Source organism: Aedes aegypti, chromosome 3 (assembly GCF_002204515.2).
Source record: "Aedes aegypti strain LVP_AGWG chromosome 3, AaegL5.0 Primary Assembly, whole genome shotgun sequence".
NCBI lineage: Eukaryota > Metazoa > Arthropoda > Insecta > Diptera > Culicidae > Aedes > Aedes aegypti.
Genome location: NC_035109.1, coordinates 38,024,515 through 38,052,117, shown reverse-complemented (window position 1 = coordinate 38,052,117; position 27,603 = coordinate 38,024,515). Strand labels below are relative to the sequence as shown.

The following is a 27,603-nucleotide window of genomic DNA, read 5'->3' as shown; positions in this document are numbered from 1 at the left end:
AGAAGGCCGGCTCCAAAGGCACGTTCCCCACCAGTTGGGAGATTTGTGCCATCGCCATATTTGAGCCTATTTCATCATCTACCCGATGGGAGAGGAAAGGGAAGGGAAAGATGGGAGGAAATAGGAGTGGGGTCCCTTGAAGAGGGAAAATCGCATAAGCGAAATGAGAGCATGTAGCTCCATACCACAATGGGTTCGAACAGCGCCCTAAAAAGGGCACTGCAAAACGCATGAGCGTAGAGAGCCTATAGCTCATTACCACAGCGGGTTAAGAATAACAGAATATCCTGAAGATTCAGGCTTCTGAATTCAGTTTCACTCAATAAGTGTTTACCAAGTAATTGGAATCGCATTTGCGAAAAAACTGGACAGTTACATATCAGGTGATACGAAGTTCCATAATCGGAGTCACAACTATCACACACAAATGAGTCAGCACGCTGAATATTTGCCATGTGATAGTTGAGTCGGCAGTGGCCTGTCAACGCTCTGACCAAGAGACTGCAATTCTGCTTTGACAGATTTGCTAAATACTTTGCCACCCTTGGAGATGGCTCAGTAATGTACAATTTTGTTTGACGACATGACTCCAAACTATTCCAATATTGCTTGTGCTGAGTTGCCGCCCAAGAGTTTATCTGAAGCTTCACCCAGCACTTCGAAATTGGAATAGCCGGCTCAGGGCCAATGAAGTCATGCGATGCTCCATCGCGAGCTAGCTCATCAGCCAATTCATTTCCAGCGATGGAAGAATGGCCTGGTACCCATACAAGGTTTACAGAGTTGACTGAATTCAGTTCCTCAATTTGAGTTCGACATGCGATAACAAGCTTCGACCTTGAGTTGGCCGAAGCGAGAGCTTTTATAGCAGCTTGACTATCTGAACAGAAGTATATGACTTTACCCATTACGCGCTGTTGAAGTGCTGATTGCACTCCACACATAAGAGCAAATATTTCCGCCTGAAAAACGGTGCAGTTTCTACCAAGTGAGTAAAACTGATTCAGTCTTAGCTCACGAGAATATACTCCTGCACCAGCTCTACCTTCAAGAAGGGAGCCATCAGTGTAACATACTATATTGTTTGATATACTTCTTTCCAAATAGCCAGACGTCCACTCTTCCCGTGAAGGGAATTGTGTGGTAAATGTCCTGTAAGGAAAGTGACAAGCAATTGTGAGATCACTTGGAGCAAGGACAATTTTGTCCCAATTCACCAAAAGTGGAAACAACGAAGTGTGTGTAGATCTACGATTCACTGGATTTTTCTCCAGTAGATCCAGTACCCATAAACGGTAAGAGCAAGAAAGTGCTTCTTGTTTAAGATATATGTGTAGTGGCGCAACGTTGAAAATGGCCTCAAGCGCTGCTGTGGGAGTTGTAGAGAACGCACCAGACATCGCCATCAAGCACATCCTCTGGAGATGGCCCAATTTTGATTGGATTGTTCTCACTTCGCCCTTTTGCCACCACACAAGACATCCATATGCCAATATTGGTCGAACAACTGTTGTGTAAATCCATTTGATATATTTGGGTTTGAGGCCCCAAGTTTTACCAAAGGTTCGCCGGCATTGACCGAAGGCCATGCAAGCTTTTTTGACTCTGAAATCAATGTGAGCTGTCCATAAAAGTTTAGAATCTAGAATGACTCCGACATACTTTGCTTGATCAGTCACATTAATCTCAGTGCCAAAAAGACGTAAAGGTCGAATTCCATCGCGGTTTCGTCTTTCCGTAAAAAGAACAATAGATGTTTTATTCGGGTTAACCGAAAGGCCATATTGGCGACACCAACTCTCGACTACCTGAAGAGCACTTTGCATCAGGTCGAATAGGGTGCTTATGCACATACCAACTATCAGAGCTAGATAGTCGTCGGCAAATCCATAAGTTGGAAAACCGCTATTATTGAGTTGCCTCAATAGCGTATCTGCTACGAGATTCCACAAAAGTGGTGACAAGACTCCCCCTTGGGGGCATCCGCAAACACTCAATTTTCGAATCGCTGCTTGACGCAATGTCGAGAAGAGATGTCGGTTTTTGAGCATTTGATGAATCCAATTGGTAATCATTGTAGGTAGCCCATGGTTTCGTGCGGCTTCCAATATGGCATCGAAAGACACGTTATCAAAGGCACCCTCAATATCCAAGAAAACACCCAAGCAGGATTGCTTCTGAGCGAATGCTTTCTCGATATCGTATACAACTTTGTGTAAAAGAGTCACAGTGGACTTTCCAGATTGGTAAGCATGTTGATTCACATGAAGAGGCATGTTTGCCAAATAAACATCACGGATGTGATGATCGATAATGCGTTCCAGACATTTCAGAAGAAAAGAGGTCAGACTGATTGGTCTAAAACTCTTCGCTTCCTCATACGACGCACGTCCTCCTTTTGGGATAAACTTTACAGTAATATCACGCCAGGATTTGGGAATGTACCCGGTAGCAAAACTGCTTACAAGTAGCTTTTTCAAAACATGTTTGATAAACTCAAATCCCTTTTGGAGCAGAACAGGATAAATCCCATCCGCTCCTGGAGATTTGAAAGGAGCAAAACTATTAAGTGCCCATTGAATCGATTCAGTAGTTACGATACTGCGAGCCGAGGCCAGAGACTCGTAACTACATGAAAAGACATTTGGTTCATCCGTAGATGCTATGTCCACACAACCGGGGAAGTGTGTATTGAATAAACATTCTAAAACTTCTTCATCGGAAGAAGTAAAGTCACCATTAGGTAAGCGAATTTCGGTCACTTGGAAATCCTTAGACTTTGCAAGGATTTTGTTCAGCCGACTGACTTCACTCAAACTGGAAACATTTGTACAAAGGTTTTTCCAGCCGGATCGTTCAGCAGAACGAAGAGCCGTCTTGTAAGCCTTGCGAGCCGACTTGAACGACTCTGATCCAGCTGAATGGCGTCTGTTCCAACTCCTTCTACATTGTTTCCTGAGTCTAGTCAGATCGGAATTCCACCATGGGGTCCCTCTTGTAGTCTTTACAGACCGCAGAGGACATGCTTCTTCAAAAGCTTCCATAATGTAGGATGTTGTAGTATCAACGGCATCATCCAGATCACTTGGATTTTCAATGGACGGAGAATATCCATGAAATTTGGTCGCAACCAATTCAATATAGAGTTCCCAGTTTGTTGACCGGGGATTCCTAAAACGCAAAGTCTGCGCAGTTACATTTGAATGTTCAAAGAAGATGTAGCGATGATCCGATAATGATTCCTCATCGGATACATGCCAATTCGTCAACTCGTGACTGATTCTATTCGAGCAGAGCGTTATGTCTAACACTTCTTCTCTATTAGAAACCATGAAGGTTGGGCGATTGCCTATGTTAAGTAATCCAAGGTCTGTACTACTTAAGTATTCCATCAGACTGGAGCCTCTCAAATTGATATCCGAGCTGCCCCAGATGATGTGATGAGCATTGGCATCACTGCCCACAATCAGCGGAAGGCCTTTTGTTACGCAGTGTACGACAACTCGTTTGAAGTCATCCGTTGGGGATGGTTCATCATGTGGTAAATATACCGAACAATAGACGTATTTCCTGTTAAGGTCACCAACAGAAACATCGATTGTGACAGCACATACATCTCTGGTAGTTGACTCAGATATGAGTGTAGCAACGATTGCTTTATTAACGAACACGCATGCGCGGGGCATGGAGCGCGAGTTTGCCATTTCAAGTTTGCTGAAAGTAGCAAAAACTGGGTCCACAAGGTTACCTAGATAGAAGTTTCCTCTACGAAAGTAGGGTTCTTGAACTAGCGCCACTTGGGCTGCACCATTTTGCATGAGTCTGCAAAGATTGATAGTTGCTGTTCTTTTATGCTGAAGATTGATCTGAGCTAACCTAACCGTAGCCACTACTCAAACTAGGCAGGATTAAGCTTTTTGCAATCTCAGCACGAAAAAGACCAGCAACGAAAAAACCAGATCGGTATCTATTTAAAGTCGCCAAAGGCGAAAGAGCACAGAAAACACTGTGTAAAACGCATAATGCGAATCCATATAGGTGATAATTTAAATTAAATGTCAACATATTCATAATCCCACCCTTATTAAGCCTCAGGATAGAGACTGAAGAAGGGCAGCCGATTATCTCGGAGAAACACAAGGTAACCTGCACCATTGCTCCGGGTAGCACAGGAAGGACTCAATACTGTGGAGGGCGCCCTGGTACCCCACAGGCTCCGTTAGCGGTTAGGTTTTATTTAGACCCCCCTAACCATTCATTCCTAGGCACGGTACGCATCACACCATAAATTAGGGGTCACCTGTGAGGTGGACTTTTACCACCGGAACAGGCAGTCCGTAGTGTTAATTCTTAGCCAGTTGAGACAACCGCTACCGACACTACGCGGCTATCTAGGCTGCTCGGGAAAAGGAGGTTAATATTGATGATTAACTCCTGACGTGCCCAAGCAGCCTGTGTTTTTAATTAATTCTTTATTTTTAGTTTCGCTATTGGAACAAATTTTTTGCACTGAAGATTTTTATATATTTAGCACAAATTTACCCTTCTTTTAATTGTTTTATTTTCTAAATATGATGTATCCATAATTAAAGGTATGAAAACTGTTGATTTAAATTTCAAGAAATTTCTCCTTTTTTTATGCATAGGCTGTTCTTTAGAGCTATATTTTTTAAATATTTTTTTGTTTCCAACTGGCAAATGGGTGGCAATCGAAAACATTTATCTGCTCAAATTACCAGCGAAAAGAGAAATCAATTACTGCAGTTACTTCGATAGGTTGAGCTACTTTTCCCCGAATGCCAGCTCCCTGAATATCCCGTTTCTCCGACTAGCCCACTTCCCCGAAAAGTTTTTAGCACTCGTAATTGTCGTAGCTTTATACATTTCAGGGTGGTGAACGAACTGGCCATCTCATATGCACCCTTCTTTATTTAATTGGCGGTTCTTTCGAGTTTTACTGTCATCAGCATTTTTGCCAACATGTGTATAGCCGAGAATGACAGAATACTTCTTTCTTTTGACTGTTCATCGTTCTTTCTCATCACTACTTTTCGGGGAAACCAGTAATTTGGAGAAATGGCATTCCGGGAAAAGTAGCACAATCACTTCGATGATTCTGAACGCACTAATTTTTGGCGTCCATTCTTCTATTGGTTTAGTAGTTAATTTTGCCTTCTTTTAAAAATAGGCTGTTCTTTATATTTGTACTGTTTTAAATTTCATTATTCAGTAAAGCTAAATGTGTTTATACTTTGCTCTTTTATCAATTCTTGCCAGATGTGTTGTTAGAATGATAATTACTTCAGAACCTGCCAATATTCAACATATACGTTTTTGTGACAAACGTGTGATCTCCTTCCGAGATATGCTGGACAAAATATTATTTCAATCACAAATTTTTCGTTCTCTCGATAATAAACGATATTTTCGATGTACATTTCCAAAATTAGAATTTATATTGAGCAGTTGAAAAGTTTTGCCACAAATATTTTCTTTTAAAGATGTGTTGTTCATTTGAGCTATGCTGTGAAAAGATTATTTTTGCGTTAGAGCCTCAAACATTTTAAATGAAAAATAATCTGCTCTCGTATATAGGCTATTTTTACATTGAGTCGCATTGATAGATCTTTGGATTAGAGCATTTGATATTTTGCAAAAATAATCCATTCTTTTATCAAGCAATTTTTATCGAGTGTTAGGGGCTATCCATTAATTATGTAAGGGTTTATGGGGGGAGGGGGTTTTGAAATTTCTTACGCGTCATACAATTTATTTTTAATTTTCATACTAAAAATCTTATAATGGGGGGAGGGGGGGTTAAAAAACCCCGGAAATTGTCTTACGTAATTAATGGATCGCCCTTTACGTACAAACTGGGACAGAGCTTGATATGCAGCGAAACATTCTATGAGCGTTCCCTTGATAAATACATGCTAACTTTCTTTGCCAATTTACTGTTTTCAAATGTGTATAACCCAACAAGCTCAAAGATACTCTTTGTTCTGAGATGTAGAGACCCGTCACGAGTTTTATTTAGTAATGCTCTCCAATGTCACCACAATTTTTGAAATTCTTAGCTTGGAAAATCTCTGAACGAACACTACGCTTGTTTAGAACCTATCAAAGTTTGTTGCTATTGGCTCGGTGGGGTTGATCTCGGTAAAAGCTTAAAAATGCCGGTATTTATTTTAAGCCAATCATTATGCCAAACGGCCTTTATGCCAACTGACCATTATGCCAAACGGCTATTATGCCAAACGACCATTATGCCAAACCACTTTATGCCAAACGGCTTTATGCCAAACGACCTTATGCCAAAAGACTTTATACCAAACGGGGTACAATCGATTATAAAGTGGCCAAGAAGTTTTTGCTACAATTTGAAATGTCCTTGCCTTTTGAATGATAAGATGTCGGTAGATTTTATCAGGGGCTTGTCTTTTACATCTAGTGGATCTATTGTTAATAATATAATTCTAACAAATAGTCGATATACCACAACATCTGAATGTCGAGTTTCATGTTAAAAATAGAACCATTACGACCGAAGTCGTAAATCACCCTCTAGCTACGATATCAGGTTGTTGTGATCAATGTTGCAAATTTACGATCAAGAATTTATTTAATACTTACAAATTAAACTATTATAAAATATGTCTACTACAAAATTGTTACGTCTAGTTAAGCCAGTCAGTGAGGTCTTCCTCGCAGCTATTCATCTTTTCAAACACCAATTTACTGGCACAAGGCTGTGTTCAATACTCCACCTGTACACATCTCGTTCAATGCTAAATATTGCTAATGCGATGCATGTAGATCAGAATAAACCGTGTATATAATTGAAACAGAGAATACAGCAGCCACAGCCGCCGATGACGACCTGTTTGACTGCATGTGATCTTCCATTGTGGAACCGTTGTCGTTGTATTACGAACGCCAGCCAGGCCAGCCTCGAAGTTGTCTGACAAGGTTATACAAACAGTCAGTATAAGGGATATCAATATTTATAGCCAACACGCTAATCAGCTGATGGCGATGTTCCTTCAATACGGTCATTATACCGGTCGTCATCGTTAGTCGTCGGATGAGGTGTGTGTTTCCAGTTCGATCTCAACATGCAACATGGTATAATTAATCCCGACATGGAAATTCTGGATGAGATGACGTGGAAGCAAAATGCAGGGGTGTTAACGATCAATTGTTTAAAAAATATATAAACTTTAGTGGCCTCATGCCAGAAAAAAGAGACCAAAAATAAGACTTAAGAGGGACCAAGATACCATGAGGAATTCAACATGGAATTGTTATAGCTAACCCCACAAATTACAGCAAAGAATGTACCAGTAATTCCTACAAATATTTCCTTTGTAGACCTGTATGAAATCATGAAGAGTTTCTGTCATCTATTACCCTAGGAATTCGTACATGTTTTGCGTTAATCACACCTTCAAGAAGGCAATCAGTTATTTCTCCAGCTATGTCTTCAGGCATTTCTTGAGATTTCTCACAATAAGGATCAGCATGTATTCAAGAACCAGGAAGCTCTCTAAGGATACAATTTTTGATAAAAAGAGCCTTGTATTTTAACAGTGACCAAGTCTCTAAGAAGAGACCTGCTACCAGCCCTGAAGATGCATTGTAGAACTCGAACCAAACGCTACAATTACCTATATTTAAAGTGCGCTCAAAAATTGAACGAATCTTAGTAAAAACTCGTCCAAACCGGCGGAAACTTCTTGACGATTCCAATGTCGCGGGAAGCTTTGGCACAAATTTGGCGTCACGCGGCCTTGCCGCAGAACGACACGTGAAGCCGCACGCTTTGCTCGCATCGACTTGTTTTCCAATTATAGCAAATTGTCCACTTATTGTCAGTCTTCGTTATTTCTTGTCGTCCAGCAGCCATTCATAGAACACACAGCGAATTCCAGTTTCCTTTTGGCTCTCATGTAAATAACGGGATCCATTATCACTTACGAAGGAAATGGTGCCTGATTGCGGTTATCGAAGGGGCTGTTGATGAATTTATGGGCGAGCATCGGCTGACACATTTCCAGTTGAACGGAAGTGAATAGAGGACTACAAAAAGCGTAATCTGTGTCATTAAAATAAGATCATCATATTAGGTCCGAGCGTGATTGAGAAGATGAGCGCATCGGAAGCAGTCTAATGACAAAATCAATCAATAAGCTATTATAATAGTTGCAACACTTCAACCAGGGTCGACTCTGTTGATTCAAATGTTTCAACGAGCATAAAGATTCACCGGTGGGGCCTTCCTTCCTTGATGGTGTTTGGGTTCGATTCCCGGTCGGTTCAGGATCTTTTCGTAATAATTTTTTTTCTGACTTCCATGGGTAAGAGTATCTTCGTACCTACCAGACAATATACGAATGCGAGAAAATGGTAATTTTGGAGAAGAAAGCTCTTGATTAACAACTATGGAGCTAAGCAGCAGGCTCTTCTTCCATGGGGCGTAATGCCAAGAAGAAGAAGAACGAGCATTTCTTCGTGTGTGAAATTTGCTTTAATGGGAATAGCGTACCGCATCATGGATTACGCTCCTACCATAGAGTACAGATGTAATAGGATTGCAAGAGTATTCATGAATTTATCCAGGGATTTGATCAGTCTTTATAGCATTCATTCTGCAGCTGATACTTCTGAAAACTGCTAAGCCACATTTTCCCAATTTTCTTATGGATTTCCACATGATTATTTGCCAATACCTGCGCAGGGCTTGTAGCAAAATAATAGTGACTTCAGTGACCAAAATGGTAAAAAGCATAGCGTTAGCGTTAGCGTAGTTACGGTATACTTCGTAGATTGGATACTAGCAACATTCATGTGTAATTTGATAATTTTACTCAGACTGCTTTCAGGAACAAGGCTGGGGAGTAAACCTTGGCCCAATCTTGGACAATATTACCAAAAGCATGAATATTGCTATTCCCGGCCATCAGGAAAGGTTTGACGTCAGGATTCGCCTGAAAAGCTAGCGATAGACAAAGGGCATTTGTGGTTAAGTGTTGTAAATTTATTCTTTTGAATGCCGGCAATCAAAAGAGAACATTTCTTTACTGGATTTATTATTAGGCACTTGTTATGATGATTCGGGTGTTTTTTTTTTCTGCTCAGAAGTAGATACAAAGCAGAACCAATCCCTCTAGGGTCATTGGATCGTAAAAAATATAACAATAAATAAAAACAAAACGCGATTAAAACACTTTTTGATATACGAATAAAACTCGACCAAGCAATCGTACACGGAGAAATATTTTTACCTAATTTTTGAGTTTATTTTACCCAAAATTAAGTATATCGATTATAGTTTCAACCCAAAATCTATCGGTTTTCTCTTTCTCCCACAAGAATGTTGTCAAAAATAGAGAGAGCTGCATCTACCCATTGGGGGTACTTTGTCCCAATAAGCCAAATTTGGGTAAATGCAACTTTTCTTATGTTTGAGTGGAAAGAACTCAACTTTGCGTTAAATCAACCCAATATTGAGTATATTTTTCTAATGGAATTAAAGCCAAACTACCTAGTGGGGACCTTGGAAATTTAGCCAAAATTGAGTTATTGGGCTCAACTACTGAATTGCGTTGAAACAACCCAAAATTGAGTTGAATTCCATCTCCGTGTATCGCACTATCAGCAAGCTATCATCAGGGCGGAATGCGCGAACCGAACAAAAATGTTTATCTCCGGAGATTGGCGAAAAAAAAAGTTCCCGTAACGAAAACACACAGCAAGTTCCGTCAAAGCAAACCCGTCAAAAGGCAATTATCGATCCGATACCTATCAAAATGCGATTCATAAAGTAATGGAACAAACTCACCGGATTGTTTCAAATCGTGATCAAACGTGAACATCCCACCGCAAAATCGCTAGTGTTTGGAGGGGATTTTGACCTCCAAATTTCCAAATAACCTCCAAATCATCACTTCCAAGTTAGTTCTAATAATCTCCGTTATATGAAATATGGTGGCGCGTCGATCGTCGCAAGTTTATCTGTAACCTCCGAATGGAAAAATGTGTTCCGGCCCGAGCACCACGGCATCCAAAATCAAGCTGGACTGGATCACGGCACCCGAAACACAATTCAAATCACTATTTATTGTTTTATATGACACTTCTTTTCACTAAAACTTTTGATAATAAAACTACAACAATTAAATACAATGAATAGGCAGAAAAAAAACGTTTTTGACGGCAGCGAAAACTTTTCACGTCCGATTTTTAGCACGGCTCACATCGATCCTTCGACGAAAACACGCTCGAAACCGTGAGCAAAATCTATCGGACGACGCAAAACCGAACCGTCCTGCTTGGGCTTCACGAAGCACTACACTGAACGAAATCTCCCGCCATTATTTGAATGTTTTTTGCCTCATCCGAGCCCCATACCTATTTTCCGACACAAACAAGATGATTTTCATCATCCTCGAAATCATCTGTTTACAAATAACACCGAATGAAAATCATCCACTTTTGAAACGATTTTCAGCCTTCAATAAAACGTACGAAATTGAATGATTATCATGCACCAATGTAAACATCCCTCATTACATGTTTTTTCGTAATTTTTAATAAATAAAATTGAAAACAAATAATAACTCACTGTTGGTGGTTTCGCGTAGCTCACCATTTATTCACGAGGTAATTTAAATATAAAAACAATCACAACAACTAACATTTAAACAAATGCCCAAGCTGCGCGTAACATAACTGATTGAAACGAACATGATGTCTAAATATCGCCTCTAATGCGCGCATAGACGATGACTCGTGCGTTGAATGGTGTTTGGTCCTCTTGATAATAATACATGAAACTACAGTTGATAATTCCTCTGCATAATTCCATCATAAAATGCGAAATTACCTGTAAAATCCACGAAGAAACTCCGCTCCATGCTGCTGCCGCCATGTTTATAACAACATTGACAAGGATGATTTCAAGTTTAGCATCATTAACTACTCATATGAGTTTTTGGACTATAATTGAATGATTTTTGGTTTGGGACATCGAAGAAAAGAAAATACGTCAGAAGCTGCATGTTATTCATTCGTATAGGCATAATTCAATAATCTACTTTTAATCATACGAATGTATACTGAAAGCCATCCACATATTGGATGATTTTAATTTGATAGTCGGTCAATGTTCATATTCTTGAATAATCATTTAAAATGAGATATATGAGGATTTGTAGACATGTGAATTACAAATCATTCATTTCATGGCGGGAGATTTCGTTCAGTGTACCCAGCAAGACGCTCCGAAACAGGAAAAAAAAAATCTCCGGCGATGATAACACGCGCCCGGCCGGGAGACATCCACACTATTCGTGATCAAACTTCAACATCCCACCGCAAAATAGCTAGTGTTTGGAGGTGATTTTAACCTCCAAATTGCGAAATCATCACCTCCAAGTTAGTTCTAATACCCTCCGTTATATGAATGATGGTGGCGCGTCGATCGTCGCAAGTTTCTCGTTAAACAGTCAATAGACCCTTTAGTGTGGATGTATTCAATACAAACACCAGTGTCGTCGCTCGGCGGCCAGTGAAAGAAGCTGAATGTTCGAAAGGTTGTTGCCTGTACTTTTTGCCGCTGGCGCCAACTGTTAGCGTTTAAGAACGAAATAAACAGTCGTTACCCTATTCGGTAATCAATAAGTTAAGGGTCTATTTAGTAAATCGAGTGGATTCATGCGACTCGCCTGTAGTCATTGTCGATCAAAGTAAGCATGCATATTTCAGATGTCACCCGTCGACTCCCATAGTAATCCAGTCACATAGAGTGACAACTGTCGATAAACTTTTAAACTTTTATACTCGAGTGACAGAGCCGAGTCGAACAAAATTTTTGGTCGACAGTGACTCCAGTCGAGACGTTTTTTGTCGACTCGACTTATAAAATAGGGCCCTAAAGTCTGATTTGCTGCTGAACAGGGATTGTTAAAGAAAATTCTCGTCGATTCCTTGCAGAAATTTTCTACAGCGACTCCCGTTTGAACTGACATCTCTTTTCAACTGCGTACTGCGATCATAGAAAAGGGCTTCCTTGATCGATTCCTTGCAGGAATTTCCCATACATCAAGATAGGCCAAGAAATTACTTGTCAGCCGCGAATCAGGCTTAAAGCTAAGTATGCTGTTTCGCTCAAGAAAAGTAAAGAAATTCCTTGACTGAAAGGGTCAAGAAATTTCCTACAGAAAGCCCCCTTTGAAGTGACATTTCTTCTCAACTGCGTACTGTGATCAGAAAAAAGTGATTTTCTTGACCATTTCTTGGGAGAAATTTTCCACGCATCGAGATAGGCGATTCCTTTTCTTGTCAGTAGCAAACCGGCCTTAAATCTTTAAAATTAATGTTTTGCTAGTATGCTGGATAAAATTAAAATTCAAATTCCACAGGTGAATATCAAAAGTTTTGTTTTGACATTTCGATTGGTTCAGGTTAGGTTAGGTTTTTTTTTTCGATTATCAGTGGAGCATTTTACAGACTTCGGCAATGTCATAGATTTACAAAATGTTAGGTAAATTTTTATCCCAGCTTACCGAAATTCAGTAATTTTGTAAATGACGCACTGTCAAAAGCTGGCTATTTACCGAAACATCTGTATATTTTATGAGTGACTGCCTCTCAATCATGTCGTTACAGGTCGGACTCGATTTGCCGGAGTATCGAATCACTAAGAAAAAAATTGAAATCTTCGATAAAAGAACATAAATATTATCTTTTTTTTGTTGTTTTATTTATATGATGCGGTGGCGTAGCCAGATATTATTTCTAGGAACAGCAGGCGTCTTTACAAGAAAACATTTTTTTGTTGAACAGCATACAAAAAACACTTTTCAAAACCCCCCTGTTCTTATATACATTCAAAACTGCAAAACCATTCATGTTGTATATTGCAATACCAAATTATCTCAGATGTATGCATAAAAATTGTAAAACAAGAACATCAAAAATCAAATTCCGGATAATCGAGTCTAAAATTGCGGATAATCGAATCCCGGATAATCGAGTCTCCGGATAATCGAGTCAGACCTGTATTTGAATGCGAACGACACGTTGATGTACTTCCTCCATCTATACACTTCCCCAATACAGTTGTTGTGGAAGCGATGTGGGTATGCGTATGATAGGCAAACAGTTTCAACACAAAATAAATCGCACTCGCTCTTCGCGCGTGTGTAGTATTCATGAGATGGATGAATGTGGGTTATGAAAAAAGTCTGCGTGATCTGTGGGGATTTGAATTCAAAATTTGTAACCATCTGAATTATTGGGTCACCAAGTGGTTCGGTAGCTTAGTTGGTAAAGCGCTCGTCTAGCATACAAGAATCCCAGCCAAGCACGTTGGTTTTTTTTTTATCATAATTTCACCCATAATTTATCCATTTTTACCACGCGTGAAGAGTTAATTAATATATTTTTTTCTGCTTATTCTGCGCGGCGTGTGAGGTGAGCCGAGTCGAATGATGTGACAATTGCCGACTCGTTCCAATTGATTTACATTAGTCGTCTCACGTCACTCGAAGTGAGAGCGACTCGTCTCGACTCACAAGCCGCGCAGAATAATCACATTTGTCTAAATTCAAATGCTCATAAGTTTTTTAAAAAAGTGATGAAATCGGATGCATCCGGAAGCATTCGACTGTTAATTCGGTCTAGTTTTAGTTACTTCTTTGATCATTCATATTTGTCACCGGACACAGAACGAAGATCGTCCCGATTTTTGAAGGCAATCAATGTTCAAAACATTTTTTTTCTGTCACCTGCATTTTTGTGTGGTGTGAAGTTTGGTTTATGTTGAAATTTTAATTCCCCGGATTCCCTGAGATTCGCTAGAAAACTTTCGAAATATGGCTTGACCATTTCTGTAAAACTGATTTCGAAATATATGGTCAGTCATGTTTGCATTTCGAATCATGTATCATATCAAACTGTGCAAACAATTTAAAGATATTTTAAGATAATGCTTCAGAAAGCATATTCTGAATTGTTAGATGTACTGACTGAACACTCTGTAGTAGGTTCAGGGGTCAATATGGAGCATTTTCCGAACCATATATCAATATGGGTAACAAAACTTCAAGATTTTTGAATGTGATGCTTTCGGGAGCAACTCCTCTTCAGAGAGCATTTGAAGGATTAATTTGAAAATGTCTCGTAACATTGCGCACGATATAACTCTAGGCATTTTGTCATGCTTTCCCCGGGAAAATCTTTAGTAATAAATTGAGACAGTTGTTCGAAATTTCCTCCGAAATTCTTGCTGACGTTAGACGTTAATCGAGTTTTTGAGAATCTAGTTTCTTCTTATGAATAAAAACTTTTCAGAAATTCCAGAAGTATTTATGATTCATTTTTAGCAGTTCAACATTTTTTTTATGGCATGGTCACCACATACCGATTGGTAATGGTCCGATTCTTCGGGGATGAGAGCGATTCTGAAAAATACATGGTATTTACCTACGTCTTTTAAATATAAGAAGACATCAAGGAACTGCAGATCTTAACCCGTAACGCACCATTCTTAGGTGATCTGCGTGCATTACGGTACTGACCAAAATTGTAAAAAGCATGACCAAAAAGTGACTATGAAGGGTCTTCAGATTTAAGTATTGATCCAAACAAAATGTCTACAAACAAATTTCCTAGCAGTTATCCATCTACGATGACTTGATATCATGGCTAGTAATTAGGATACGGGCCTCCTAAATTTGATAGGTTAGAATTAACATGATGGGGGAGGCTTTACCAATATGGTGCAATAATTATTATTATGCTTTATTAGAGACACTTTACCAAAATATGATGCAATAAGGATTTCACTCTTCACGAGACTAATATAAAATTAAATACTCGAGGAAGCCTTTTTTGACAAATTCTTAGATGATTTAGAGCGGAAATTTTCGATGCTGATTGTTGATGTTTTTGGCGGATTTCTTAGAAAATTCATGGATCAATTCAGAAGTTTTGATAAAATTCCCGACAAAATCTAGAGTTTAATAATAACAATATGCCCCAAGCGAAATGTTTGGCAGAATCCTATACAATTTATTTGTATTATATTCTTCATGATAACTTCTCAACGACATTGATTTTCGTCAAACTCGAGATTTGTCTATTGAATTGTTGAATATTATGACATTTTATGTCTTAATATAAGAATCATTTAAAATACAATTACCTTTTCCTAACTCGATATTGCGTTTCTCGATATCGAACTATGCAACCATATGACAAGTTGGTTTTCATGGCAAACTCGATGGTCCCTTGAACCGCAGTTGCACTGATCCTGTGCTCCATTACTTGATGGTCCCTTCAATATCGAGTTAAGGAGAGTTGACTGCATTCATAACTATTGATTAACAATTAATATTACATTGCTACAGAATGCTACAAGTTGGTTTTCATGGCAAACTCGATGGTCCCTTGAACCGCAGTTGCACTGATCCTGTGCTCCATTACTTGATGGTCCCTTCAATATCGAGTTAAGGAGAGTTGACTGCATTCATAACTATTGATTAACAATTAATATTACATTGCTACAGAATGCTTGCTCAAACAACGCGTTTTTGGTAAAGAAGAAGTCGTTCAAAGTGGTGAGTAAAGGGTTTAGGCTTAACCATAGGTCAAATGTCTGGTCATTTGTTGGAATTCATAGTTAAGTCCTAATATTTCTAGCAAAATTATTAATTAAATATCTTAGGGGCGGTCCATTTATTACGTAAGGCAATTTTCGGGATTTTTCAAAACCCCCCCCCACCCCCCTTCCCCCCATGATAAGATTTTTTGTATGAAAATTAAAAATAAATTGTATGCCGCGTAAGAAATCTCATAAACCCCCCCCATAAACCCTTACGTAATTAATGGATCGCCCCTTACTGAACTCTTAAATAAAATTTAAGTTTGAAGTCATAGAAAAGTCTCAATTTGCGAACATGTCAGGTGCAAACATCCACTTTTATAGTAAAGTATTTGACAAGTTTCTGACGAATTTTTTGAATATTTGGTTGGAATTCCTGAGAGTATCTGGCTTACCTTCCGAACGAGCTTAGCTCAGATTTTTTTGAAAGGTAGGTCTAGAAAAAAATAGCCAGAAAAGCCTTAAATTTTGAACGAGTTTTCGCTTAAAAATCTCCCAGTACAATATTCAATACTTCAAACTTTCTTCCACAAATTTTTACGAAATATGCCCTGATTTCTTCTAGAAAATTAATCAGGAATCCGTATTTTTGTTGATATCTCAATTTAGAAATCAAACATAGTTTTTATTGTAAATTAAATAAAAAAATGAGTTTGAGAAGCCCATAGTTTCTTTATCATCAGATCATGAAAAAAGTGTCGCAAATAGTGACTCACTACCAGTCATGATATAGGAAAATCTTCTGCAATGCCTGTAGATATATTTCTAGGAATATCTCCAGAGATTCTAAAAAAAATGTTTTCAACGATCCCATATAACTATTCCCCCTGATTCCTCTGCCGATACTTCAAAGAACACCATCACGAATTTGTGCAGAAGTTTGTTCATGATATTCTCAGAAAATAGCTCTAGGATTTTTTCAAACGATTTCAAAAATCTTCAGGTGATTCCACCAAGAAATTCTTTAGGGATTTTTCCAGGAATTTTGTCGAGATTCCTTTTAGAGGATCCATCACAAATTTTTCCAAGGATTGCTCCAGGAAGCTCCTCTGGAAATACTGTCAGAATTTCTTCAGGAGTTACTAGCGGTCATTAAAAAATGACGTCCACCTTTTCGGGAAGAGGGGTCTACAAAAGTGTGACAGTCAGTGCAGGAAAGCGTCATTGTAAATAGAGAGTGTCGAGCGACTTTACATAGATGCTTCCCTCACTGTCATCGGACGGCGAGACATTGACAGAGACTTTCTTTCAGAGAATTCTCTTTCATTTTTCCGTCGCTATGACTTGTGATAATTTTTAGTCTATTATCTGGTATGATTGTTATCTATATCGCTGGAATCATGGAAGGATATCCACTTAACTTATCAAACACATTTACTTCCCGAAATTCTTCAAAAATAGATAGCAATTTTAGTAGCAAAACAACAACAAAATTGCTTTCATGAGAGCTCCGTCATTGCAACGTGATGAAGTATCATCACATAAAATGCAGCTTCGTCTAGTGACAGTGAGAAGTCTCGTTTCGTCAGTGTCGCAAATCCGTCATGATACTTAACAGCCTTGGTGACAGTGCATGTATAAGACTGGAAGGGAGAAACCGATACAAAATTTATGTATGAGATTCTGCAAAATTTATGTACGGGATTATGTTGCCACGAACTGTCACTGTGAGCCCGGATCTTAAAGAATGGATAAACATGATAAAAGTGCGTAATTGATCAAAACATATTTTTGCATTTCAACAAATTTGACAACAATCGGTTTAAAATCAGTTCTTGCACACCCTAGAGGGTCTAGAAATCTCGAAAAACGATGGACGTCAATTTTATTTTTCCCTCTACAAAAAATACTCCAGGGCTTTACTCCATGTGCAAATCCAATAATTCATTCACCATTCAGGAATTTTTATGAGTAATTATTCAAGGATTCTCCTACAATGCGGAACATTTGTTGTCTCGGAAGAAGACAAAATAACAGTAGATAGTTAATTTATTATTCCTGAATTTACTGCCATTTTAAAAAATATCAAAACACGTATAGTTTTCGAGATATTGGATGTTGAAAATGCATTCTTCAATATTTTCAGTCTACTTGCATGCAAGTTTACCAGCTTGTATGGAGAATTATTTGCTTATTTCACCACAAAGTTCAAATATTATGTGTTTAAGAAAACTTATCAGCAAAGTTTATAATACTTTTGATGCTCAAAATTTACTTGTCAATGCTTTCGTAAAATTTGCATCTTGCCATACAAAAGATACGAAAAAAATTTTATGTGAGCTGCAAGCTAATTGAAAAAATCGATTCGATCAACATTTAATGGTGCAATTTAAACCAAACGAAAGTTTAAGTCCTATTCTGAGTGCTTGGTGGATTGGGTCACTAAAAAAAAATATAAATTGTATTTCAAATTTCATGTGAGTAATAATAAAACCAATATTTTGTAAAACTTTGGCGACCTGTAGCTCAAAATTTTGACGTGCTAAATCATTTCTCCTGGTCTACTCTACAAGGTCGAGCAAATTTTTCTTGAATGTCGGTTTTCCGAACGTCGTTTCATAAACCACTTCCCCGAATATCCCATTTTCTCGCTCGTACATTTGTATGTTGTACGATTTTTATTCAATAAATTTCTAAAAGTATTCCTGCAAGGATTACTCCAGGAGTATTTATAGGGTTACTTAACGATACATACACGATTTTTTAGCATATCTTTAGATTTTTTCACAGGATTCCTCCAGGATTCTTTCTTGATTCCTCCAAGGACTTTTTTATGATAATTTCCGAAATACCTGCAGAATACGCCTCACATTTTTTTTTTTGTTTTCTTAAATTTCTTTAAAAAATCCAGGATTTTTCCCGGTTTTTTTCTGGAATACAAAAAAGTAATACTCAAGTATTTTTTCCAAGGTTTCATTCAGGAGTTATGCAAGGAATTCCTTCCAATATGAATCCAAGTGTGTACAGAAAGAATTCTAACATCGATCCTCCACAGATGCCTTCTGAGATTTTTCGAAAAAAAGGGACAATACTGCATGTGTTCTTCTAAGAATTCTACTTAGATTTCTTTCAACTTCAGGAATTCTACTAAAATTCTTCTTCTATAAATCCTTCAAGCTAGTCTACCTGGGTTTTTTCTCAGAGTATGTATGTTATTTTCCTGTAATTTCTCTAGGAATTCTACAACAAATTGCTTCAGGGGTTTCTCCGGATAGTTTTCAAGAATTCTTAAAATCATTCTATAGTGGATTCCTTAACCCCCCCGGGGTTGGGTATTACCCCCGCCTTTAGACGGGGTACACTTTGGAATTTTGTGTATTTTTTCGTAGCTCGGAAATTAAAATGATTTTATTTTTGGCTTAAACCTTGACTCATAACACGCATATAAGAAAAGTTTTTTATGACTTTTGAAACTTATTTGTATTATTGAAAATTGTTTGAATAATTGTATATTTATATAACCTACAAATGCCTGGGATTCATTTAACGTGTATTATAAAAAATCGTAACTGTTATATTTTTTTACGATCAACCTATCACAGAAGAAGAGCCTGATGGTATTGAAATAATTTCAAATCTGTTTTTCCGTTAGTTACACGGAAAATGAAAAATGCTCCAGAAAAAAATTAAAAAAATCATATTTTCAAAAGTATAGTAAAAACTCAAATTTTAATTATTGTCAAAAATCAGTAACCAGAAGAGGCTTCAAGAAAAAATTTAAAAGGATAGGGATGTTCAAAAATAAAAATAATAAAAATCAAAATTCATAAATTTGCGAAGAATTAATTCATTGTCCAAACCGTGTTTAGAATGATTTTAGATAACGAAAAATAATATTTAGATCAAAAACAAAATTTGGGTATTAGAGGGTTAAGCAAATTTTCCTATGAGTCCTTAAAAGATTCCTCTAAAATTCTTACTCTAGCGAGAATTTCTCCATATATTTCTAAAAGCAGTTTTCCAGGTTCATTCTCGAATTTTTTAAAACTTCTCCAGGGTTTTGAGGGATTCTCTCAATGATTCTTCCTTGAATCTGTTCACAGTTGAATGAATTTCTCAAAGAAATCTCCAGGTTTCATTCTCATGAGTACAGCAATTCCTATATGACTTCTTTTAGGAATTTCTCCAGGGATGACTACATGAGAGGAATCGTTAGATTCCTGCTAAGATTGTTTTCAGTGTTTGTTCCAGACATTCGTTCATACATTCCGCCGGAAATTCCTTCAGTGATTTTACAAGGGTTATTAGGCTGATACAAATATTAAATTTCTTTTATGTCCGAGACCACTTGGAAGGCACGAGGGGGGGGATAAAAATAAATAAGGAACAAAAAAATAAAAATGAAAAAAAAAGTTTTTTTTTTTGAATTTTTATTTTTAATGATAGTTGTTAAACTGTTTTTAATCGTCTTCTGGTTCATTATTTTACTTGTTTTTTACTTTGTAAATTGAAAAAACCTAACTGATGTCAAAAATATGATGAATCTTTTTTTTTCTCCCCTTCAAAATTTTCGGATTTTCGAGGGGGGGGGGGGTGACATAAAAGAAAATTAATATTTGTATCAGCCTTATTAATTGCGAAATCTCATTTTCACTCATCATCTTTTCAAGGCATCCATGTAGAAACTCGTTGAATTTCCTCGTATATTTATAAAACTCTTACAGTGATTCCTTCAGGTTTTTCCGAAGTGATAGTTTTAGGCTATTATTGGAAAAACATTTTCAGTTGTGCATGATTACAAGTTTTATAATGAATCTATGCAAAAATCAAGACAAGAAAATATGTATTTACTCAAGCCATACAAGCAGCTACGAATTGTACGATGATCTATACTTATTTTATGCTTATGCTTATTGATATACGATTTAAGCCATTTGTTACTTCAAGTGGGCACTTTATTATGGGGATGAATGTATCGCATTCGTTGAATCAGACTATTTAGAATTGAAGGACTCGAAAGCAAAAGGCTGTAACATTTGTAATATTACAACGTTTCACGAATGTTTCTCACAATCTAAAGTAACCCATTCGAAAATTTTCCAGTTTCCTACGCTATATGTAAATTGTGCCGGAAGAGTTGTTCCATTCTTTCCTGCTTTAGAACCCGTTTCCTAGAACTTTAAGGAGGAAAACAAAGCTGCCGGCCGCACAAACACGTGCTCAAACAGTCAAGTGGATTTCCTAAAACACAAGGTACCGCGATTGCTTGCTAGCCTGAGCCGTTTCAACATTCGAGAGAACTGCTTTTGGCTTTTCTATACACGGTAGAGGTACAGTATTGGACAAAAGATTTGCAACTTTTTCGATTTTCCATGCAAAATGGTTAACTTCAGAGGGTTTTTATATTTGAATGAATTTCTCTAGACATAATTTGAATTTCAATATATATTTTGTAGGAGATTGAAGTAGGCAATACAATTATTAGGAAGGTCATAGTAGGCTTTCAATAGCAAGTTAGGATCTTTTCGATGTATGACAGTCATTAATCCTCGAGACGACAAATAAACAAGATCGATTTATCAGAAGCTCTCTGTATTTTGTACTTCAATTTTTGATTGATCGAAATCCAATCTAGCCAACACATCTCTAATGTCTTTCTTATCTGTTTTTTCTTGGGCCCTGAGAAATGCACCTAAATTGGTTCTGACAAACCAAAGTTGATTATTTCGTATAGAAAACCGAAAAAGTTGCAAACGTATTGTTCAATACTGTATAGTTTGAAGTGCTTATCGTACCAACAAACACAACACACCACCTTGCCTCTGGCTTCTACACCTTCGTTCGGTCAACCATCTCCAAGCAAGATCAGTCACCAGTCACGGTGCTCTAGCATCAGCGTATAGCAGTTTAAAAGCACGAAAGATTGAAAGGTGTGTGGGTATGTTCGCAGTCAACACACGGAGTCGTACGGAGAACAAATATATTAAAGAAAAACAGAGTCAATAGCCTTGAGACCTCAACTATAATAAACTCAACCGGAGGGTCGGTCACTGCCTGGAAGAATCGGTATCTTCGGGGTTTATTGGGGTTTCGAGCCACCTTCTTTTCTACCGAAGTTCGTCCAAAATCACCGCGAGAGAGGAAATGACATGTAAATTTGTTGCATCAACAAAAGAGGAAAATATCTTCTGCTGGGAACCGTTTGCAACGTGAACGAAAATGGGAACGAGATTCCACTGACTGTTTTTGGACTTTGCTGAGTTGAGTGTGAAATTCCCTCTACTAGTTGGGGCATTGTTGCTTTTGGTACTTTTTTGGAGCTGTCGTTACGCATGGGCGTAGCCAGAGGGGGGCAGGGCGAAGCCGTCGCTTCCCTTTGACTGACTTTATGTACCTTGAAGCCAGCATACACATTCTTTTAAAAACTGCGTTACTTCTCAAAGAGTCCTTGGATTTGAAACAGTTAAAGATCTAACAAGAAAAAATTGAAAGATGTCAAAAATCCGCAGGGACATGCAAGGATATTTATTATTTTCCAAATTCTCAAGAATTCTGTCAAGGATCTTGTCATAAGAACTACTAGGTATCTCAAAATAAATCGATTCAGGAAGAATAGACGTTAGATTTGTCTAGAAATCTCTCAATTCCTATTGACAATCCTCCAAATGTGTTTCTTAAGATTTTTCCAGGAATTATTTTCAAAATTTAACTGAAATTTGCAAGGTAATTTCCAGAGCCTTTCCAGAGACTTCCTTATTCATAGCGACAGATAATTTTCCAGGAATTTCACTAAGAATTCTTTCAGGGAATCTTCCAGAAACTCATCCAAGAGTTTTAACGAAATCATTTCTAAAATCCTAAGGAATTTATCTTAAGATTTTTTCAAGATTGTCCCCAAGCATTCGTCTAGGGTTTCCGCTAATGGCACCAGAAAACATTTCATTAAGGTACCGTGGGGCAAGTGGGTAATGGAATTCGTATAGTTGAGATTCTTCAAATTCTAAATTGAAATAAATGAGGCCGTGTATATTTTTTAGCTTGACTCCCGCCAAATATAAGCAGTATGCTGAAATTGATTTTTATGTAAAATTTAAGAAAAAAAAAATACAGAAAAGGTTTTTGAAAAATTGATCCCTGCTTTTTACTTGCTCCACAAAAAATTTGGCGTTTTGAACAGTTAATTGAAAAACAGTTATGTGTACGATTTCAATTAACTTTAACATTTGTTAAGGCGTCCCAATGAACAATAACATAAGTAACATGTGAACAAAGATTTTTTTTTCTCGTCACTTCAATATTCTTCTGTTCAGTTATGTATGTTGAAATGATACAACAACATTATAACTACAACATTTACAATGTTAGTTCTTACATCATGAGACAGCAATTGCATTTCTGCTCTGTAGAATTTCCACCGCTCATTATTTATTTTCAAAAAAGTCGGATATGACATCGCATAACTCTTCGGAACAAATCATTTATTGTTACAGAATTCTTCAATAAAGTATCTGGAATCTTTTTTTGTGTGGATAGAAACTAATAGCCCATTTTTATGTTTTGAACTAACTTTACATGTACATTCCATGGGATTTAAACGTGTTCTCTTATATTGTAACTTTACATTCAGCGTCTTTCTTTCAATCGGCTGTCCGAAGTAGACACATTAATATTACAATGTTTGGCAATCTCTTTTAGACATGTTTCATGATTTCTGATAGCTTTTAACGCTTTGAGTATAGTGTTTCTTGAATTATCAGCTCGTTCTGTTTTTCTATGATAATTGCGAGCCTTGTTTACTTATAGCTACTTGAAGAGAAAACAAAAATTCAATCTCTAATGAAAAACTTGTCACTTGCCCCACGTGATAAAAAAATTGACGTTGTTTCAAATTGATTATTTTTAGGTCTATGTCGAATTAATTCTTACCCTTTTTTATAGCAGTTTGAAACTGTCAGAGGGGACAACTTAAAAATGGTACAGAAAATTTGTTTCCGCATCTTTTTTTCCACTGAAAATATTAAAAGAAGATATCACGCCGCCAACATGTAACGGAGTAGTAATTGATTGGTTAACAATCTTTCGCTCTAGTATGCAATAATGGTTGAAAAATTTCAGAAATCTCTTACCTATTTAGCGTAATGTTCTGAACGGCCAAAGATTTACGCATGAGTTTAAACGGTTATTTCACATGTTTATTGAAATATACAAATTATTTTCACTTGCCCCATTTACCCACTGGTACCGCGGGGCAAGTTACATACTTTTTAAGATTTTTTTACATTCATTCTCTCTAGAATTCACCCAAGAATTACAACCTCAATTGTTCAACGATTTTTAGTAATCACTGCAGGAAAGTTTCCATAAAGTATTAGTCATTCCATTTTCATTAATGCTATCTTGTTTAGTTCTTTATACCTTGTCCAACTAAAAATCAGGCTTATCACAACGATGATTCAGATTTCCTCAATAATTCGCAACAAGTTTTACAAAGAACGAATCTGTCTGCCAAAGTTCTTGCCAGCAGAATCACTATTTTTTTTTTCAAAATAAATCCATTTATAAAGAATGGCTGGAGACCAACGTGGCTCAGTTGGCTACACTATCGCTTCATAAGCGGAAGATCTTGGGTTTGATTCCCAGCCTCCGTCACCAACTTTGCAAGATGCAGGCTGCATCGCGTAAAACGGTGCTATGACAGGGATCATTCGCCAAACATGGCGATTCGACTTTCTCTGATGTCAATCATCTACTACCAGCCTGGAATAATAATAATATTCCATAATAATAATAATAAATCTTCCATGAAGTGCTCCGAGATTTTTTGAAGAAAATTTTCAAAAACTCGAAGAAAAATTTCTAAGACTCCTCCAAATGTCAATCTAGTACTGCATACTGGATTTAAAAAAAAAATTGGTATTTTTAAGGTACACCCACTTAAATTTATTCATGACTTATCACAAGGTTTCTTCCACAAATTGGCCTAGAATTTAAGATTTTTATATATTTTTTCCTGGGAACTTCTCCAGGAATTCTTCTTGACATTTCTCTAAAAAATATGTCTCTTATGTGTTTCCAGTAATCATTCGCGGCATTACATCTTAGAATTCCTACTGTGATTCCTGCAGGTTCTTACCAGTTTTTTTTTTGAAAAATCTTACGCTTAGATTTTTTTTTCTTTATGTTCTTCTAAGAAATTCCTAAGAAGAAGTGGCGATTGTTGATGCTGATTCATGTTTTAAAATTTACATAAGGTGCATTACATGAACTTTTTTTTTACAATGGCATGCCTAGAGCTAGAAGTACAGTCACTCCACAGTTATGGATAAACTAGGGGTAATTTTTTATAGTTATCAATGAGTAAAAATCATGATGACGCAGTGCAAAACAAAATTATCTGCCTGCAGAATATAGCTGTTTTCTGGAATACACCTCAAAATCCGCAACAAAAAACAACAAACGACTAGAATCGCATATTTGTTGATGAAATTCGTGAACAGTTGGATTTGAAGTAAGGGAATAGCCACTGATATCACTATTGATTAATTATTATTGTCTAATAATGTTCAACCATTCATTATAGGAACGTGTGTTTTGTATAGATATAGTCACAATGTCACATAAAGAGTATCAAGTAATCAGTGGAAAAATGTAAAGCTTTTTTGTTGGAATTTCAAATGCATTTTTTTTTTTTATTTTTCAACCAAATTAGTCCTTGCTTTTGAAGTCCTGGACGAGTTTCTGACAAGCTTTTTGAATTTTTTATCTGCAAATCGTCTCTGGCATATTTTCCGAAAAAGTTTTGAGGAGGTTTTCAAAAAGCAGTTTTTTCAAAAAGCAGATTTAAGATTCCTTATATAGCAGCAGATTACTTCACTAGTAATTTATTCAGCAGGTATGTCAGGTTTTCACCAAGTTTTGTTAAAATATTTCGGCCAGAAAATGTATCCCAAAGTCGCTTTCTCAGAAAAATTTAATGGATTCTTCCGCAAAGTTAGCCAGTCCCTACCTTATTTGACACTTTGATTTACAAATTACACTATATGTATTTATCTTTATGATAACAAATAATTATTTCTTGCTGGTTGTTTTTGAAAAGCTAACCAAGTCACTATAAAGTCTAAAGGGACGAATGACCCTCGGGTTAAAGTCCCCCTCATCAAACAACAACTACTAAAAAGTGATTTACTATCAGTCCTGTAAAGTAGTCTCTGACTAAACTTCTGTAGAAATTCCTAATAAACTACTGCAAGGGATGGGAGTTGTTTGGCTCTTGAAGAAGTCTTGCACGATTGTCTACATAAATTTGAAGGATGTTTATAAAAAAAAATAGGAAGAAATACTTTAAAAAGTTTGCGATATGGACGAAAAACTGGAGTAATTGATGAAGTATTATTTGTAGACGTGGAACCTTGAAAAAAAAATCGAAGAATTCACGGAGTATGTAAAAACTACAGGAGTATTACCGGAACGAGAAATTTCTGAAGACATTTCATGAGGAATTCCTGCACGAATTTATTGAAAAATTCCTAGCATAGTAGCTTTTCCCAAAAGATTTCTTGATGTGTTTCCAGGAATAATCCCTGTATGAATTTTCAAAGCCATGCAGGAAACCTAGGTTAGTTTCTGATAAAATTTCCAGACTGGAATTTACTAGAGCTGGTAGCATAAAGTGCTTTAAGATTTCCTGGATGGAATTCTGGAGATCTTTTTCTAAGCACCCCTTGCAAAATTGCTGGAATGTTTCTGAGAGAATAGATTGAAAAATCTCTAGAGAAATATTATATTAAGGGCTTTCATCATTCTGAAACTCAATCCACATCACATTAATGATGATTACCGCTCAATTATTACGGTAACCTCTGACATTGCAGTGATGTTTTCGTTTCATTTCGTGGATATCAGTGATGCTTCTCTAGGTCTCTAGAGGCACACCAGGTTCAGGTAACCAACCACCTATAGGAGGAACGCGGGAGGTATCTAGAATCGACATCGCGGAGCGGACAGTTATTACTCACCTACTGTTCATATGGCAGAGGTGAAACGAAATCCAACACATACACTCTCGTCCCGTCCCGCTCTAGCCTTTGGTCTGGTCTGGTCTCTGCTGCTGGCTACCGAACACGAGAGCTGGCCTCTGTTTCCTGCTTCACGTCCTTCTACACTTCTGCTGGTATTGCTTCGCTAAAGCTCTAAGCGCACTTCAACCAATTCCAACCTATACCTAGCAGTAATTCCACACAATCACAATATATAATTTGAACCGAAACACAAGAGCAACCCCCTTTCGAACACCCCTTGAATCGCTCTTCTTTCTTGCGACACGGGCCTTTATTTCTGCGCACCACCGATGGAATTCGACGCAAATTTTCACAACACAAAAAACAAACCCGTCCTTTCGGATATGAGTTACTCGCGCAGCGTAAGGAAAAGCTAACACAACCGAGCAGGGCAAAGAGCTTCCCCAGCCAATGGTGGACACGGGAAACTGGATCCGAAATTCCGCGACTAAACTGGGTGCAATGTAAAATTAAGAGGCGATTACGCGACCATCATCCCGCGATGCACCATTTTCTGTGGAACAATGAAACTCAACTGAACTGACAGACAGCGCAGTGAACGAAACGGATCTCAAACGACGACGGTGGCTCGCTCGCAAACTAGCGTTGGGCGATTCCGAATCGATGTTTTAGTGGGATTTAAAGCCGTCGAATTCTCGCATAACATATCTAATGGGCCTATGATCAAATTGTAAACAAAATGTGTTTTAACTTTGTTTTAACACTTCAGTCCTCGCGCTGTTGTATTTTGTACTCGTTTTTCGTTCACAACAGCAGCGTGGTGGTTCTGACGATGGCAAACCGCGCGATGACTGGAAGGTTAAGGCTGGTTTGCCATTGACAAGAAAAGGAAAAGGTGCGTGAAAAATGTCTTCCCAGAAATGGTCCAGAAATCACATTTTTTTTTTCTGATCGCAGTACGCAGTTGAGAAGAAATCT

General features: G+C 37.5%; 1 protein-coding gene across 2 annotated transcripts in view; it reads right to left on the bottom strand.

Annotated features, from left to right (window-relative positions):
* LOC5574407 (protein app1) overlaps nt 1-27,220 on the bottom strand; it is a 100,702-nt gene extending 73,482 nt beyond the window's left edge. The window contains exon 1 of one of the 2 annotated variants that reach the window (XM_021854649.1): nt 26,623-27,220. In XM_021854649.1, coding sequence (XP_021710341.1) covers nt 26,623-26,663 — 41 coding nt within the window. In that variant the 5' untranslated portion in view covers nt 26,664-27,220. The remainder of the gene's footprint in view (nt 1-26,622) is intronic. The other variant, XM_021854650.1, reaches the window with a different exon arrangement.
* Between the last annotated feature and the right edge of the window lie 383 nt (nt 27,221-27,603).